The following is a 19,585-nucleotide window of genomic DNA, read 5'->3' on the forward strand; positions in this document are numbered from 1 at the left end:
TTGTTGCTTGAGCAACCTCCTCTCACCTGTCATTTTATCGCTGGGCTATGGGAATAGCACTACTTCCATGTGCGTGCGCGCGCGCGCGCACGCACGCACACGCACACACACACACACACACACACACACACACACACACACACACACACACACACACACACACACACACACACACACACACACACACACACACACACACACAGGCAATATGCATGAGACACATTTCCCATAAGCTGGTGTTACTACACTGTGCCAAATGCCACACGCATACTCTTTGCCCAGTGTGATGTATGTGTTGCTAGTTATGCACTAATATGTACATAATTTAGACCATATCGTTAACATATACATTTTAACATACACCAAAAGTATCCCATTCAAGTTACACTTCAACAGCTTATTAATGTGTTAATATCATCATAAGGTTATGATGAATGTGTAGTGAGGTACATGGTGGTTATCGGAGGCAGAAACAGGTGATGGGATATAAATGGTGTGTAAGAGAGAGGCTGCAAGGAGATTCACCCTTGAATGTGATTGTTTGTATGGGTGTCCTTGTGTGTTGTGTGAGGGGCCTGATTAACTAACACAATCAGATACACAATCCCATGGTTGGGAGTGGTGATCCCACTGGAAGAGATGAAAGGCTGACTCGAGCCTTAAAGGAACATGGCTAAGAGTTTCAGAGTGGTGCCTTAACTCAGGTGCAAGCCCATAGACTTACACTTCACGCACATGCACACACAAACACACTACAGTTGTACAATTCAAGTCAAATGAACAGTTGTGTGAGTGTTTTTTTATTTTTTTATTTTTCCAAAGCCCACCATATTTTCCCAAATGCACTGCAGTTGACCCTTCGCTGCAGGCTTCGAAGTTTGAAACAACTTCCTCTAAGTAACTTCACATGAGCTGCACTACAGAAGGAAAAAAATCTTGCCACATAATATTTTTGTGTGCATGGCTTTGGACAAGTCATTGTGAACTGTCCACTGTATTCATCTGCGGCTTGTATGTGTAGGTGGAGACAGTGGCAGTGATGCCACAAAGGTAGTGATTAAAGAACGTTTCCTGTAGAGTATTTTTTATACTACTTCCTAAGATATCAGAATAAAGATGTGGTTAGCTGCACAGTATAAATACAATGGCGTCTATGTTTGCTTCCCGTCTCTAGGGACAGAGCAAGACACGTCACCAGGTATCAGACCTCGGCTAGTCATCTCTTCCTTCGAGGAAAAAGGATATAACATGCTGGAGGTCAGCAAGCCTCTTGACTGAACAATCAGCTGCTCATTATAAACCCCACTTAGGACATACATTTCACCGAATGCATAACTAACCCCATACCTCTGTACATGTTTGTCTTAGTGCTGTTTAACAGGCGGAAGGCAGTATTTTTTTTAAAGTTGGATGAGATGTATCAGTCAGAGTAGTTAATTCGCAGTTTATAAGTATATGGGATAACCAGATGAGCTGTCTGAGGGAAAATTAATAAAATAGGGGTAAAATATGAAGTTGAATCATGCAGTTGAAAGTGGAAACTTCCGGAAACATAGCAATTACATGTCAACCACCTAATATAACCCAAACAACTGCCCTTGAAGTTAGTGTACGTGGTACCAGGGTCCGACTATACGATATCAGTCCATTTTTAGCCCTACCAGGAAGATGTACGTTGTTGGATGGGTTCAGAAATGATCAATGGGCATGGGCAATAGGCAAAGACAGACCAGCATGTCTGATTTTTAAAAAACTTTTCACAGTATGTGTCTTCACCTCTGTGATGGTGACCAATAGGAGCACAGCTGACAGCGCTCTGCCAGAGGAGATGAAGCTGTGCACAAATGTTAAGATGTGGAAGCGAAAGGGGAATTTTGTCGGTTTCGCAATATGGAACTGTGAACCAGAGGCTTTTCTGAGTAGAAGAAAAGCACTATTACATCAGCCCTAACTATTATACACACTGCTGCAGATGCTATGTTTGTTCACATTCTTGTCCCCAGAAGTTAGTCTCAAGCGTTTCCTTTCTGGTGACGTCACACATGTCATAAAAGATGGCGAACAGTACTTAGTTGGGGAACAACGTGTAGTCTGTCATTCATTCATTCACAGCCATGACACGACAAGAATCACTCATGCTTGACTATGCTAACAGAAAAAAAAAACATCTTGTATTCTGACCCCAGCATTATATACTAAATGTACATACATTTGGTGTACCTTTTCATATTCTCCAAATTTAATTATCCGCTGATAATACCATACTGAATAACTATGATTGGTACTGCTGATAAACATGCAATATCAAAACCTATATGATTTCACTGATTAGTTCCTTCCTCGCTGCTCGAAGGGAAACTAATCCTTAAAATTGGCTGATAAGGTTGAGACAAACACAAACTCCTTTCTGCAGATGTTACAGTAGCTGTAACTCCTTCACACACTAGACATCCACACCAATTACATGGCGTGACATAATAAGCCACAAACATCCCCGTAATAGTTGAAGACAGCATGAATTGACCGTAAATGTCTGTGCTTGTCTTTCCAGTGAACGCAGAGTACAAGGCCTGTGTGTGGTAAATGCCTGGATGATGATTTGTCAGGGTGTAAGAACACGATTCCTTGTTTACGATGATGAATGAGCAACACTTGCACTACACACACACACACCATGTTCTCTATTTCTAAGCTGTCATTTTGGCTCCCTGCAACAAAACTGTAATACCGGTGACTACCAGTGAATGTAAAAAAGAGTTTTGGGGTACCTGAATCATCTGTTAGAGCGCACACACGCACACACACACACACACACACACACACACACACACACACACACACACACACACACACACACACACACACACACACACACACACACACACACACACACACACACACACACACACACACACACACACACACACACACACACACACACACACACACACACACACACACACAACCCAAATCTCTCCCGTTGTTGTGCTCAGCAGGCAAGGGCTTTACACAGCAGTGAAAGTCTTTATGGCATCCTGATGGACAAAAAAGTGGGAATGGGGGGAGAGGGAGAGCAGGATCTCCCCTAAGTCAATTTGAACAGCAGGCTGATGAAATTACACAGGTAGTCGTGGCCAGGTTGACAAATGAGCACAGAGATGGGGTTGAGGAGTATAAGACCGTCAGAGGCACATTTTGCTTGTTGACGCACAGCTGTATACACTTGTGTGTGAACATAGTGTAGGGAAAAGAAAAACTAATTTATATTTTATATTACATTATCGCCTTCTCTCTCAACTCAGTCGCCCATGATTTCACAGGACTACATAGGAATCGCACATCATAAATATGCATAAATGTTTTCTTGTACAATTAATATCATGTTGAGGCATATGTTTCATTTCACTAACAAGACAATATAAGCCTCTATTCTACATTGAGGACTGTACCGTAATGTGTACAGTAATAAAGTGTGATGATGTGTGATTCTGAAGTTGTTCAGCGTCATATAATCTATCATATGACCCAGGACAAATGTTCCTTGCCATTCCACACTTGTGTAAATTGTACATTGAAGCTAAACTGACTTGAGTTGCTGACTCATGAAACTAGTTTGAGTTACGAAAGCACAGAGCAACAATAAATTTCCCACAATCACAAGTCGTACACGAAACACCACAACACTCTGCTTCCGACTGGGCCACAACTGCCTCCAAAGCCCCAAATACTCAAGCCTGCCCTTTTAATAAACAATGTGGGATACACTTGTCACACCAACATCCCAGCAGACTAACCACCACTCCCACTGTGGTAGTGTTGGTTCCACAGTGTGGTGACTTTTTCACTCAGAGAAATACAAAACCCTACATACCAATGATAGCTCACCGTTTATACTCTTTGCAAAATAGAGAAAACTCGAGGAAAATGGTGCCGTGTCCTCAGTGCACTCAGCCCAACCCAGTCAGAGTATATGAAACAGGAATCAAACATCAGAAAATCAATTCATCATCCAACAAAAAGTAGCTTGAACTTCTTTTGCTGTGTCCCCCTACCTCCATGGCTCTGGTGATGAAAGGGATCTGTGTCCCTGAGTCAAGGTCCTGGTTGATGATTAGTCTACGGGCCCACTGACCAGCCCGCACAACCCCACTGCCCTGGATTAACACCAGTAGCTTCGATGGGTTGGACAAGGCGTCTGGACTCAGGTAGATAAAACTGGTGGGTTCATCGTCTGTGGCTTCCACCTGAATGTTCAGGAAAACACAAGTTACCACATGTCACTGATATCTTCTTCAGTTGGAGTCAAACCCCCAAAACAGTTGAACATGTTTTAAATATGACTTTAAAAGACATTTGGGACATAACACTCAATCAAAATAAAGCAGCAAATTTAAAGGTGGACCAATTTTGACTCTATAATTAGAGCTTGGATTTCAGTGGTTTTAAATAAGGATCTGAAATGGTGATAAAATGAAACATAATAAATTCTTATGTAGCATGAATGATTTGAAGGAGAAACATTCTTCTCCTCTGTGCCCTTTGTAAAACTCATATGCATCAGTACTTAAAACGTCAATAACCAAGATCAGAAATCAGTGTGATTAAAAAACTGAGGAAGAAAGTAACACTGACAGAGAGAGAGTTCAAGTGTATTTGTGTGCGTACATGCACTCCGTCCACATCCCATGTGTCTTTGCATCCCTTTGCCTGGAAGAATCTCTAAGGAGACAAACACTGTCCATAAAAGCCGCGGGTGGCAGCTGCAAGAACTTAATCCAAGCAGACAAAGAGAGCCGAGTGGGGGAGAAAATCTTAGCCTTTATTCTCTTGTGCTCTCTCATTCCCTCTCCCTATACTTGGCTGTGGTTAATCTTCTTAAAATCTGTGGTCACAAGTTCAATGCCATGCAGGTGGACAGACCCACCACTAGCACACAAATACACGCACACAAATGCCATACACACGCAGGCGGGTGGGCAGCATAAAGGCAGAACAGAGCAATTTTCCAGAGGAATAATGAGATAAATAGGCCAGGCAGATAAACCAGTAAAAGTGTATGGGGGCTAATGAAAGCCGCTGAGTCCCTGGCTAAGTGATTTATGGACACTGTTAGCGCTGGAGCTAACTCTGCTGTGCTTCTTAACACCAGCGCTGCCTAACATCCCTATAAACACAGCCTGAAAAATGATCACAACTTTTATGAACAGAAAGAGAGCAGGGATGGAGGGGGGGGGGTTAAATAAAAAAGAGACAAAAATGCTTCCAACAACAAATAAAAGGGATCAAGTGTGTGCTCTGAGCCTGGATGAGCCGGGCAAAGAATAACTCAGTGATGGCTGAGAAAGTCCCCTTCCGTGCAAATGAATGCAAAACAGATTAAGCATCAGCATGCTGTGCCTCTGCGCCTTTGAAATGACACGTCACAATACAGTTAATTTGTTGAGGAGACACTTTTGCACAAAGGATGTGAGCAGAGGAGGGGGTAAAAAAAAGAAGAAGAGAGTTAGAGAGAAACTGAGTGAGACAGAAAAGAAAAGACAAAAATTGATAGAGAAATGAGAAGAGCTGACTCCTTACAATCCCCCTTTCCTTATTTTTTTATTTTTAAACAGGGGACTCAATATAATCACACTCTGAAACCGAAGCATTTACGTCAATTTTCATATTTAATACTCCCTTTAATCTTCAAGGGCATAAATCAAAGAGGAAAATGCCTCTTTTCACACTCCGGGTACTTACTGGCAGGAAGGCTTTAGTCATGTTGCACTTTTTCTCCAACAGCTCATAAACATACTGAGTGATTATCTAGAGAGAGAGAGAGAGAGAGAGAGAGAAAAGACACACAGACACAGTCAGACATTACACTGATAATACAGTCTAATACAATTAATATTTTTATATTGCTGTTGATCCAAATCCATTCAACAAAGGCCAAACAATCTCTGTGTGTGTATGTGTGAACAAGTAATAGCAACAACTGTCATGCTTACACACAGAATAACAAATACCATTCAAAAGCCTTGTTTGCCCTCTGGTGAGTGTGTATGCATGTGTACATGAGCTACTTGAAAGGGTCCACATTGTACTGTGTGTGTGTGTGTGTGTGTGTGTGTGTGTGTGTGTGTGTGTGTGTGTGTGTGTGTGTGTGTGTGTGTGTGTGTGTGTGTGTGTGTGTGTGTGTGTGTGTGTGTGTGTGTGTGTGTGTGTGTGTGTGTGTGTGTGTGTGTGCGTGTGCGTGTGTGTGTGTGTGCGTGTGTGTGTGTGTGTGTGCGTGCATGAATCACAGTGCAGTGTGAGTGTTGAGGTTGTAAGTGCCAGGAGAGGAAATCTCCTGTACAAGCGAAGGGCTGATGTAAGTTATGTTTATCCCTGCAGCCACAGCACTAAAGAACCTTGTATACAGAGTCATTCCAACCCCAGGCCAAGCCTTTCATGGTTCAGTGACATTAACAACTTTCTTTTCCATTTTCCCTGGGTTTTTTTTCTCCCTCTCCTCCTTTTCTTCTCTCCACGTCCTTCTTAGCTGAGAACAGAGAGAGACACTTTGTGGAACAGATTTAGATTTTTGATCAGTTGTGAGAGAAAGCCAGAGGAGTTTAGAGTGATAACAGATGATGGGACACATGAGCGCCTGGCGGTAAGCTGTGCTGCAGCCATTGTTGCTGTAATAATGTTTCCCAAACACGTACAATGACAGACTGTGTCCTGTACATGTCCCCACGATACAATGTCGGGTGGATGGACCACAGGGAGAACAGAGCAACAAGTTGTTGTGCTCTGATGTGAAGTCTCACTTTGGGTAGCTTTTGAAGCGACACACTTACCAAATGAGGAGACTAAAGGCCAGCAGTGGCGCCACAGCTACAGAGCGTGTCCGAGCCCCAGTCACGCTCTCTAGTCGGCGAGCAGCTGACTGACCCCAAGCACAAAGCCCAAACACAAACAAGGATCAACTAGAGCCTGTCATGTCTTACAGCACAGTGACATGATGCTCAAATCTCAATGTGTGGAAAGGAGTAAAACTCTACTGAGATTTAATAATAACATGTAAAAGGATATTTGCCAATTAAATGTAATAAGGAGAGGTCACTGAAATGATCTGTACAAAAAAATGCAATGCTCGTAATTGGGCTATTAACAAATGTTTTTATTTGTATTTATTTTTTTAATCTTAATTACCAACTAGAGTCATTGAAAGGTCACTAATGTGTTTTGGAGAAAAACAAAAGTAAAAGTGCTCTCTGTGAGTCAAGATATACAGTAAAACACAGTTTTTTAAGAGATGTGGAAAAAAAGATCTCTGTCCTCACTGCTGACATGACAATAGCAATAGTGACAAATGTAAATACCAAAAAGTTAAAGCAACTGATCAACTGACCGGCTGTGATCAGCTTAGCTTTTGGCACTTACAAGGTAAAACATTAGATCAAGGTCTGAACTGTCAACCACGGGACAATGAATTTATTCATATCTTTAAATTATTTTTGTTTTTTAAATTTGGGTTTAAAATTGCCCACACAAATGAAATCACACACAGAAAATAAAGGACAACAAAAGGTCAAATGCAACTTGAGAGGCTGTTGTGCGAATTTCTCATGATAATCACAATAATACAGCGCTCTTTAATGCCTGAATGAAACTAAATGCTAACTTTATTTAAACAATAACATTAAACAACAGACAGTATTAGCATTATGACAGCCAATCAAAGGCCAGCAGACGGACCAAACAAGATGATCGATTCTACCATTTGACCCTGTGACGAAGAGAAGAGGGACCATACCCGAACCCACCAAACCTCCAATAGATAATTCACTAAAATATCAGGCGTTCTGATGAAGGCTAAAATGATTTTGGGCCTCAGTATGCTCGTGTTTAATAACATCAATAAGTCTCACAGGAAATTTAATTTGCACCATGTTATTTGTTCAGTGCCTCAGGTGGCTCGAGAACCGTCTGATATAGAACAAGGAGAGAGACTAATGCGGAACAAGAGAGGAGTGAAAAACTAGAAAGAATGCAAGAGTTTTGACATGAAAATTCATTTGTACTGGTAAAAGGATACTGTAGAGTAAGAATCTTATATCCAAGCCTAGATGTATGTGGGCATCTGTATGTTTTAGATCATGATGTAAACTGCAGCCAGATGACCTTTCCTTCTCAGCAAACAATTCAGATCCAAACTATGAGTTGCGTATACACACACAAGTGCGCGTACACACGTACACACACACACACACACACGTAAACACACACACACACACACACACACACGCACACACACACGCACACACACACGCACACACGCACACACGCGCGTACACGCGCGCGTGCGTACACACACACACACACACACACACACGCACGCACGCACGCACGCACGCACGCATGTACAACTCGCCAAACTCCTTCTGTGTGGGCCTCTAAGGACTATGTCTCAGCAGCTGATCAGTACAATAAGAAAAGCCCTTTTGTCACCTAATTATCATTGTGTTATTAGTGCTTTAATGAAATGCCTGCAGGAAGCAACTCTGAGTGTCTGCATTGTCGGCATCAGACGATAGGAGTATTATGAGCAGAGGATCTGGCAAATAAAATCAAGACACAAAGAGAGGGGAGAGGAGAGAGACAACCAGTGAGAGAGAGAGAGAGAGAGAAGATAAAACAGCCTAAATCAATTAAATTCAACAGGTTACATGACCACAAATAGCATCTTCTCTTTAAGGAGTGATCTGCAAATTCACGATGCCAACAATGAAGCACAATCCCCCAAACATCTTCAGCACTTAAACGTCTCCATACAAGGTGTGGCAAACATCCTCGCCACCCCGGGGTCACCTAACACACACCAAAACAACAGCCGCTCACCGGTAACTCTTTATCGAGAACACAACTCAAAATCTACTTCTTCTTTACTGCTTCTGTCACACTGCTTCTTCTCATTTGTCTCTCCTCTCTGGAAGCTTCTCCAGGCTTTTTAACAATGTGAGATATTACACTTTTGAAGTCAGGTGTGCTAATCATTCCCCTGGCGAGGGGAGGTCCTCTCTGAGCTTCCTCCAGCTTTACACAAGGGGTGAGGTCCAATTGTCCTTCCTATCTACTATTCCTTGACCTCAGCGTCTATATCTCCTTACTCTCACATAGAAAGCTCCAGTGTACCCTATGCTTATGAAGATAGGAAAGGAAGCATTGAAGCTCCTTTCCTATGCATTTAGAGAATCCGATGCATGGACATAAGCGATTCAATACGAAATAGAGAAGAAGTAAAAGATATATATCATCATGTAAGTTACCGTTGCATATGAATAATTAACATCTGATGTCACACTGTGGTAAAGCACTGTGATTGTGAAAATGCTGGATGGAGCCGCTGCGCTGTTTCTAGTCCATCTTCGGAAATTTGTACTTTCACCTCGGCATACGCACTTCAATGACGCAGTAAAGAGAAAGTCGAGTCGGATTCTCTGAGCACCGCTGTGGCTTTTCTAAAGTCTTATCAGTTCTCCTTTAAACCTTTCCTTGACCACATGACGTTTTCCACTGAGGTCAAGGAATAGTACATAGGAAGGACAATTCAACCACACCCAAGGACTACCACCACAGTACATTGTGGGGACCATGCACTTCTCACTGTACTCTTCCCCCTTGTGACACCATACATTTGGATATCATCAGATCAAAAAAAGATTAACTTTGGTCTCTCATCTCACCAGTGTCTTGGCCTTTCTCAGTATGGGTTTTGCAAAGGCTAAACAGGCTTTCTTGTGCTTAGGCTTCAGCCGTGGGTTCCTATGTGGACGACAACCATACATTCCACGTCTATGCACATATGAGATGAAACACTCAATCAAATTTGGCTTCCCACAGCTATTGCCAGCTCTGAGGGACTTGCCTGCCCCCTATCTCTGCAAAACTCACTCATCCTGAGGTGAAGACTTAAACCAACGACCTAGACATTTCCATCCTAATTCAATTCATGTATCACTTTTGCTAAAGTATTCCGACTTGAAAATGATATTCTGTAAAATTATTTGCTAATCCTATTGTACCATTGTCCTTTTCTGTGCAATTAAATAATCTTTTCCAGACAATTTTATCCTATGTTGGTGCCTATAGTTGTCAGCAATGATGGCACCACATGTTTTCAAGTCTGACAGTTATCTTTTGAGTTAAGTGCCAGTTTAACTGTCAACCAATTAGACCTGTTTAAATGGGATGGTTCAACTGATCCAGTGTTGATCAAGTGAATCACAAATGTCTTATTTTAAAAGAGAAATTGCAGAACATGTCTGGTTGGCGAGATGATGTATGCCGTATACTGTGTGTAATATTATTCAGGCTGTTAATATTGCAATATTATTTGAAATCTCAATCTAAGTTGTCTGTCTATCATACAAATTTGTGGAGGCCGAAGTCCAATCCCTCTCCAAACACACACGCACAAGCACAACAATGATCTGGACAAGTGGATGATGATGCATTCTCAAACAACGGCAAGCTTTCTTCGTGACCATGAGAGCGAACGTGGGAGAATGTGAAAAAGACCTTCTCCAGCTGAGGTCATCTCTGTGACTGTGGTTTGTTTGTGTAGAGGAAGCATTGTGGTGATGAGGCAAGAACAGTGGGATCAGGGAGGAAGGAAGGGACTTAGAAGAGGGCTCAGTGGGCGGAAAAGAGGAAGACAAGATGGGAGAGGTGGAGAAGTAATCCCCAGGAGCCAGAGTCTCATGCCAGATATCACTGCAATGAACGGCAGAGGAGAGAAGGAGCGATGTACTATACAGTACGTGCCTTTGATAAGTGGGTGGGCTGTGGCACCAACTCCCTGCAAACCGCCGGTCATCCCCACAACAATCTATTCATTGCCTTCGTTCACACACCATGCCATGGTGTTGTTGAAGCCCCATGTGGATGCAAGTCAATATTTTAAAACCCCTCACTACTGAGAGAGAGACCCCCCATCTTCTGAGTTCACATGTGTCAGGTAGTGTCTGCGTGCGTGCATGCGTGCGTCCCTACTAATTACAACAGTCATGCCTGGTTTGGCTGACCACACCTGAGGCGATAAGGATATGATCCTTTCTGTGTGCACACACAGCAAAAAGTGGGGAGGAAGAGAACCAGGAGAGGAAGAGGAAAATAGTCTGAGAAGTGGGAAAGACAAGGAGATGAGAAACAGGAGCAAGGGAACAGACGCTAAGGTAAATATGAAAAGAAAGGAAGGATAGGGATGAGGGGACGATAAGAGGAAAGCAGGGTGGGTAATGGCTGAGAGGGTCAAGGGCAGTGGAAGACTGAAGTAATTACAGGGGAGGAAGAAAAGCAATGATCTGAAACCACCCTTCAGAAACAACCATGAAACACGACCAGATGTTTATCAGGGTCGTGGAAAGTGTAATTGAGATAAATTTAAGACTTTTAAAGACCAATTTAATGCCAATCACACTGAAATATGCGACTTATATAGAGAGATAAACATTAGAAATATTAAATAAAAAATCTTTGTAGGTGCCCCATGAAAATCTAATTGAAAATGGAGCCACCCCACAGCAAAATAAACATTTTTAACAAATTCTAAGTAATCAGAGTCATAGTTACAGAGCAGTTTTTTAATGCCTTTGGGGCATTCCAGTTTAAATTATGAGATTGGAAACACTTCAGTCCCATATTGGGGAAAATGAACCAACACAACAACTATCACACATTGTTAGTCATGTGCACAAACATGCTCAAGACAGCAGTACATGTAGCATACACACATGAGAAACCCATGTATAGACACGCACATCCCTTGTCTCACTAGTCCAGAGGCCTCTCCAAAAGCCACTTAGCCATGGAAACCAGAGAAAAGAAGAAGAGGCATCAAAGCTGTTTATATAATGAAACTGAAAGAGCCGCTCCATGCCATATCACTGACACTGCACCCAGGAAAGCATTCCTTCTCCAGAGAATAGAGGAGAGGAAGAAAAAGAAAAAAGAAAAAGAAGAAAATCCCCCTGAACAATGCAGCACAACAACAGAAAAGCACACTCAGAGACAGACTGCAAAAATGAGAGACAGCACAAGGCAAGAGAAAGGTTGTTTATTTTCAGTCAGCGTCATGTACCGACAGAAAGTGGTATTAAAATAGGGCCTATTGTTGTGAGTTTGTGATCTGTCAGTCCACGTGGGAAACAAAGAGAGAGAGGTATAATTCCCATGAGGTCTCTGTCATTCTTCTTCTGTCGGAGGAGAAAGGGCACTCCAGGGAAGAGAAAGTTCTCAGACACAGACTGACAGACGGACTGTTTACATTTAGCGTAGATATCCTTTCTCTCTCACTCCCTCTCTGCGCACCCTGCACTACTCATCCTAATGGCATCGTAATGACCTCCTCAGGTGTTAACTGAGAAGCCGGCAGAGGGCTAATTCAAAGTAAAGTACTGTATGCCACCATGGGTGCCGGCGGTAGTGACAGATGCCAGTGCTGTAACTACCAGCCCTCCTGTCTTTTCTCTAATACCCTGCCCTCCACCCCCCTCCCATCCTTGTCCAATTCCCTTCTCTTTCATCAACTCTAATCCACCTCACTTATACCCTGCAACCATTTTTGTCTGACTGTGTCTGTTTCCTCCTCCCTGCTCTCAGCAGAAGCTACAGCAGCAGTGTGTAAGTGTTTTGGGAATGGAGACGTGATGGCAGTCAGTGAATCAGGGCAGACAGCTGTCATTTATAGTCAGTCTTTAGAGAGATCCCATTAGCGCCCCAACAAAATGGTCCACAACTGGTATAGGGCCTCCTGGTGCGTTATGTACAGTATGAAGGCCTATCTACATGGCTCCCATTGTGGCCCTGACGCAACATTTCATGACTGTACCATGACTTTTTGAAACGAAATCCACCCCTAGTCGGTTAATGTTGTTTATCGAAAGGCCAAACATACTACACAATTCAGATTTTTGTACAGAAGAATAGAACTAAAACACAACATGTAATGAAATGAATGTGTAAGACTGTTTGTAAACTGGATTGTTTAACACTCCTACAAAGTTACTCAACATAGAAAAATGTCTTATATATACCATTCATACCAACTTATATCAGCAGCGCAGTTATGTTCAAACTTCACTGGGCAACTCCTTACATTCACACAAATTCAGAAAATCTGTATTACAGATATGTGAAAGAACGATCACAACTATCCGTAAGTAAACATTAATCGACCAGCTCGCCACTGACTCTCCACAGGTCTTATCCAATTAACTGACCATTGAATCGCACCCATTATACTGCATTTATCGTTGCATTTATTGCTCGTCCTGACACTAGCATCCAATATGCAGATGATATTGTAATTTATGAATATGTTAGAAGTACAACACAAGTTGAACTCAGTAAGAATAGAACAGAATAGAATATTGTTAAACTATATCATTTACCAAAGAAAAAATTCTTGCCTCAGTGTTTGCGCCACGTTAATTTTGCTCAAGGGCACTTCAGCAGGGCCTTAAACCTTGGCCAGCTGGTCGCTGCTGCGACAACACCCAACATCGATAATGTGGAACGAAAAAGAAAAAAAGATAACTGAGAGACAGCAGAGAAAGAGAGAGATGAAGAGAGAGAGAGAGAGAGATAGAGAGAGACGGCTTTCTAATTCAGCCATCTGGCTAGCTTTACTTCATTATAATATTCTGACTGTGTGTGTGTGTGTGTGTGTGTGTGTGTGTGTGTGTGTGTGTGTGTGTGTGTGTGTGTGTGTGTCTACAAATTTGTGCCTTCAATTCCACAGATGCAGGCAGAGCAGAGAAGAATCCTCATTTATTAACAGCTTAATAGAGCTCCATCTGGGCCAGACCCTATGCTTGTGTTCTATCAGAGAGATTCATCACTGAATCACAGGAATTAGACTACAACTGATACCTACACAGGCTGCGGTGACCCTGCTCCACTGAGCAACACCTCACCGACAGCACGCACTGTACTACAGCTGTAACATAGCCATTATGATAACAGTCAGACCCAAGGACGGAAAATGTCACAGCACAGTAGTTTCTTTTTTTTAAGTCTTGGTTTGTGTAATAATTTAGTTTGCGCAACAGAAACCAGAGTACATAAGAAAAAGTGAAAACTAACAGTCCAAACAGTATAAACTGAGGTAAATGGCAATGACATAGATTTAAGTCATTGTTTAATACACAGAGTAAGTGGCTGACTTTGAATAAAAAGCAAAAATAGTCATACCCCCCACATAAACTATCTACCTAGTTATTTCATATAGTTAAAAAACAGGACACTTGATGGTTCTCATGCCAGAGCGGTCCTAGGAGACATCATTCTAGTCCTGTAAATTTGCACTGAGTCAATAGACTGAGCTCAAAAAGTACATTCAACAGTTCAATTGATGTAATAGCCTCTGTCAAAGAGGTAATCCAAATCATTTAGGTTTGTTTCATCACTCTATTGCATTATTTTATATAAACAGGGCATACCAATTAGGATGGGTTATACGTTTATGGCTAATAATTTTCTCAGGTGTTGAACTGCAGGCCAGTTATACGTACATATATATTGGCCAACAGTCTCCAAACAGAGTGGACCTATGCAGCTTCTTGGAAATAATACTGCAAACCTCTCCACATCACGGCATAAATATATGAGAAAAATCTAAAATGTTTTTTTTATAGACCAAAGATGAAGAGTGAAAAATGATTCACTGCTCTTGTGCTCAACCCAAATTTTGTTCCCATCTCTTTCTTTGCTTGGAGGCCATCACACCAACATCCTCGTTCTCCCTCTTTGTATCGGTCCCTCCATTCAGACGAGGCTGAAGTGCAAATTGGACATCTGGTGCTGTGATGTGTCTGACAATACAGCCGCCACCCCCCAGCCCCCTCACACATGTACAGAGACACACAAGCGCGCGCGCGCACACGCACACGCACACGCACACACACACACACACACACACACAGAAGCGTGAGGATATAAAGACACTGAGAAGAAGACAGAAGGAGGGAGAGATGGACAGAGGTATGGAGGAAGGGGTGTGGGGTGAGAAAGGAATGCGAGTGAACATTAGGGGGCAATGATGATGCCATTCTATTCACACACTGCCAGGGGAAAACACATGCACCCGCGTCCTTGTGCCATCCCTCACAACTCTCCGGTTGAATTGTGGCTAGTTCTCACACCGTCTCAGGTGGCAGGCTGATAGAGGGCACCGGGGTCTGTTGTGGAGTGGTGTTGGCCCATAACAGGCCTGCCTTCATAGACGCTGATTCTACCTTAGCCTCATAACATCTGACAAAGTCTCTCCTCTTCCGCCTGATGCAGAATGAGGGAGATGGATGGGAGAAAAGACGAGACAGACCAACAATGGCACCCGGGGGGAAATTCTAGCACAAATAGATCTGCATGTGTTGGCCAGACGGACGCAGAAATAATCGTGCAGGTGAGCCTGTGTGACACACACTCTTACCACATACATATGCTGAAGAAGCAGCATAACCTAATTTTACAACCGGAGGCATACAATTCAGTAGCTGTGTCTATTTATAATGGAGCATATTTCTTACCAGGACAAAAAACAATGCATCTGTACTTGCAAAGCTGTATGAGAAAGGTACAGTATTCATTTTCTTGAATCATCTGTGGTCTAAAAACAACAGACAGATAATACTGCTTATTCAGGTAGTGTCCCTTTCTTCTCAGCCAGTTAATCTCCTGCAGTACAACACACAGAGTATCTGTTCTCATTACACATGCTCGAATCAACACTGATTGACACAATTTCCTTTTTTCTTCTGTAAAGAAGATGCTTCTGTCAATTTTTTTAATCACAGGATGAATAAAATTTGCATACATCCTGCTTGATGATTATTTGTTGTCTCCAAATGTTTGGCCCCCCTCTGATTGTCTGAGTTCAGTTAGTTTAAATGTCTGTGTGTTCTTTCAGGGCCTCTTTTTTTCCTGCTACTAAACGTTTGTTTCCTCCACAGCCTTTTTAGATGTTGGTAGATATTGCCTGAGCAAACAAAAGAAAAGGGGGGGGGGGCTCAACAGAAGGCAGGCTCTCAAAGGAGTGACTGTATACCTGCATTACAAATAATAAAAACACCCAGGTAATCCCACAAACGGGTCCATCACTTGGCTTTGAACTTCAAAGAATGCACACAACAATTAAAACAACATAGCGGGGGATGCAAAAGAAAAAAAACTGATTACAAAAGAACATTTGTCTCATTATCTTAATGCATATTGCATGTGGTGGTACTGTGGGAGTGAATTAGTGGTGAACTCTGTGATGACGGTTTATAGTTGGTGATGCAGTTGGAAAGCCACAGAACTTCATAAGGTTGCACAGAATCTAAAAGAAAAAATTGTCTAAAAGTAGCTTTCAGAGTCCATGCTTTTCTCATGTGCTTTATGTATATACACTAAAGCAAAGAACAACATAGGCCATTGGTTCATTTCGAACTGTTAAGTCTCTAATGTGTTTATGCATCCCGAGTTGTCTGGCAAAACTGTCAAAAAAGTTGTTGATTCTCTTCAGCACATGCATGTCTCCGGCCCGTAGTGTCCAACAGAACAATGCAGACAGGCCTTCAGGTCTGAGTGAACCATAACTGGGTTATCTTATCTTTATCTACACAAACCGCCTAGTGGAGGACGTCTCCTGGTGCGAAGGTTAGGGTTGTCGGCAGCAGACTCAGTGTCAGACGCTCAGGTTCTGATGCAGACATCTGATTCAGACTCGTGGTCAGTGTCTGAAGATGTGTCACAGTCCAGTTCAAATTTCACATTTTGAAATACAACTGAGGTTATGTGGCAAAGTTGACTAATACCCCAAATAAGCTAGCAAGTGTAGGATGAAGGTGAAATGCATTGTGCTCATCAGCCTCAGTGGACTAACATACTTCCTCATTCTAACCTGACAGCGGCCTGGACACCAAGACCAAGACACCACAGCAAAAGCATTTCTTAGGTCCTGGTAATTAAGGTGTCGAAGATCATGCCCATCAGTCATGACTCTGTGGCAGAGACCCTCATCCACGCCCTTATCATTTCCTGTCTGGACTTCTGCATTGGAGTCCTGTCCTGTGTACCCAGCAAGGACATGGACAGGTTCCAGTATGCGCAGAACTGAGCTGTCGGAATCTTCCTGCTCACATTCACATTTCTCCATACCCCTGGCCCTCCAGTACCTGTCTGACCTCCTCCACCTTTTTTCCCAATCTGGGAATCTATGGTCCTCTGCTACAGGTCTGCTCAACATCCCCATACAAGCCTGAGAACCTATGGTGCCAGGGCATTCAGTGTGACAGCCCCCACCCCCTTGAACTCTCTCCCAGTAGAGATCCGCAATGCCTCATCTCTGGACGCTTTTAAAAAAACTGCTTATTATCATTATTATTCAAAAGACGGTTTGAATGCAAAAAAAAAAGCAATTCATCTAGTTTGTAATGGGAAGATGTGCAAGAGCCCCATTGATCATTTCACACACAAACGGTATGTGTGTAGCGTGTGGCAATTTGCAATTAATGCATTGTGATGGAAAAAAAGCTGGGGTCCATAACAGTCTACTAACACTTTAGGGTTAAACTGTATATTAAAATAATTAATTAAATGAGAGGCAAATGTTAACTTTGGGGCATCTACAATATATGTGAAAGGCAAAAATCCCTAATACCAGCCTTACACCAATAAAATATAGCAACATCTCATCTAAATCTGGACAAAATGATCTAGAAAAAACTGGTCAGAAAATCCTCATAGAGCCAGTAGCTGAGGCTGCTGCTGATGATGGATGACCTGAAGGACTCTTAATAAAACAAAAGCAGTAGAAAGTGTGTGAGTCAAAAGAGAGGTGAGTTACCTCTCCAAGAGCTTCATAGCGTTTCTGGTTCCAGCGGTGGAGATCCTCTCTGGCATTGAACACAAAGAGTTCTCCTGTTTTCATATGTCTGAGCTGACCATCTGTGGGAGAAATAACAAAAAAAAACACATTACTAATGAGAGTCACTATTAGGTCACTACTTCTGATTGGACATACACAAGTACCTGTATCAGACAAGTTAAATTATAAAAGCACCTAATTATTTTATTATTATTATTCTCTCTCTTCCCCTCTGCTGGTCCTATTACTTCCGTGCCCTCCCTCAAACAACCCCCCATGGCAGGTGCAAGGCCTGTGGATGAGGCAGCATTCTTCCAGTCACGACTCCAACGGCCTTCTGGGTAGTCTGGCAGGCTGCGGCTGGACAGCTGGTATGGCAAAAATCCTCTCTCCCAAATTTCATCCATCTAAAAGCCTCTCCCCTTCCTCTTTAACTCTGTCCATCTCTTTCTCTCTCTTCTTCCCTGCTCACTCTGGCAACAGGCCACAGGTCTGTCCCTTCCTTTCCAACTTCAAATGTCTCAAGAGAAAAACCAAAAGGAGGTGCCTGTGTGTGCATGTGTGTGTGTGTGAAAGAGGGAGAGCATGAAGAGAGAAAGGTGGGCTGGCAAGCATTCGCCCCATGACAGTAAAACTGCTCCTTGCAATTGTTGGTCACCAGCCAGTCACCCTAACTAGCACAGCGTACATACTCCCAAATACCACCAGCACCTCCAGCCAGGAGGACCGGGGGTGGACATTCAATACAGTAAGTGTCACTAGGTTTTTCTTAATTGTTTCAAGTGAGCCACATACAATGCACAACAACTGACTGAGAAGACACTAACTCTCTCTGGGATGATGATTAAGTTATTTATTATAATTCAGGGTAACCATGAAGAGTTTGTAACACAGCCAGGTTTTATTTCATACAAAACAGTCATAAGACAGGAAAATGCTCTTCAGAAATGGCACTACTCTTGTTCTTAATAAACAATTACCCTTGTGTGGCTGTGAAACCACCACGTTTATACCTTAGCAATGAGCCCATCGATCCTGCGGTTGACACTACAACACAATAAAACACTAAACATTGTTAAATTTAATTTTGACCTTTATGACTGCAGCATCTTTAAAAGCTAAACCACTGAAAAGTACTGATATTTAACCCAAATAGCCAGGGGGCTCTCATACTTTCTCAATTATTGCACAACGTGGGAAAACCCATCAAAGATATAAATAAATGTAATATCTTTGCAAGATAAAAGAATGCACGAGCAATTTTTTTTCATCTCCTTCTAAATTGCCACCATTTTCATCCCTCTATCAATGTGATAAATCTTACATTGCTAAAACACTGTGCATTACAGCGCTCGCATTCGTGGTTTGTTGTTAGACAACATGTAATTCTGAGGGTAGGTTTGACATTGTGTTCCATTAAAAAGCAGACTTGTGCCTGAGAGGTAGAGCAGGAGACGAGTGAGAAGTTGGGATAAAGCCGCGTGCACAGAAAGTACCTTGAAGAAAATCAATTATGCATTCGTGGAGGGGTGAGGATCTAAACACTACTGCCTAAGAGAAGGAAGAGAGGAGCTGTAATGAAATCCTACTGTAGGAAACGTGTGTGTGTGTGTGTGTGTGTTTCTGTGGGTGAAGGAGGGAGAGAAGAAGTGTGTGTGTGTGTGTGTGTGTGTGTGTGTGTGTGTGTGTGTGTGTGTGTGTGTGTGT

The 19,585-nt window shown here is 42.5% G+C and overlaps 1 protein-coding gene across 3 annotated transcripts in view; it reads right to left on the reverse strand.

The window, feature by feature from the left end:
- The window catches only part of fam172a (family with sequence similarity 172 member A), a 142,562-nt gene that overhangs the window by 119,343 nt on the left and 3,634 nt on the right, over positions 1-19,585 (reverse strand). For all 3 annotated transcript variants that reach the window (XM_035640206.2, XM_035640204.2, XM_035640207.2), the window contains exons 4-6: positions 17,858-17,958; positions 5,740-5,805; positions 4,053-4,244 (exon numbers count right to left, since the gene is read on the reverse strand). In XM_035640206.2, the coding sequence (XP_035496099.1) occupies positions 4,053-4,244; positions 5,740-5,805; positions 17,858-17,958 (359 nt within the window). The remainder of the gene's footprint in view (positions 1-4,052; positions 4,245-5,739; positions 5,806-17,857; positions 17,959-19,585) is intronic.

This window comes from Scophthalmus maximus, chromosome 19 (genome assembly GCF_022379125.1).
Source record: "Scophthalmus maximus strain ysfricsl-2021 chromosome 19, ASM2237912v1, whole genome shotgun sequence".
Taxonomy (NCBI): Eukaryota; Metazoa; Chordata; class Actinopteri; order Pleuronectiformes; family Scophthalmidae; genus Scophthalmus; species Scophthalmus maximus.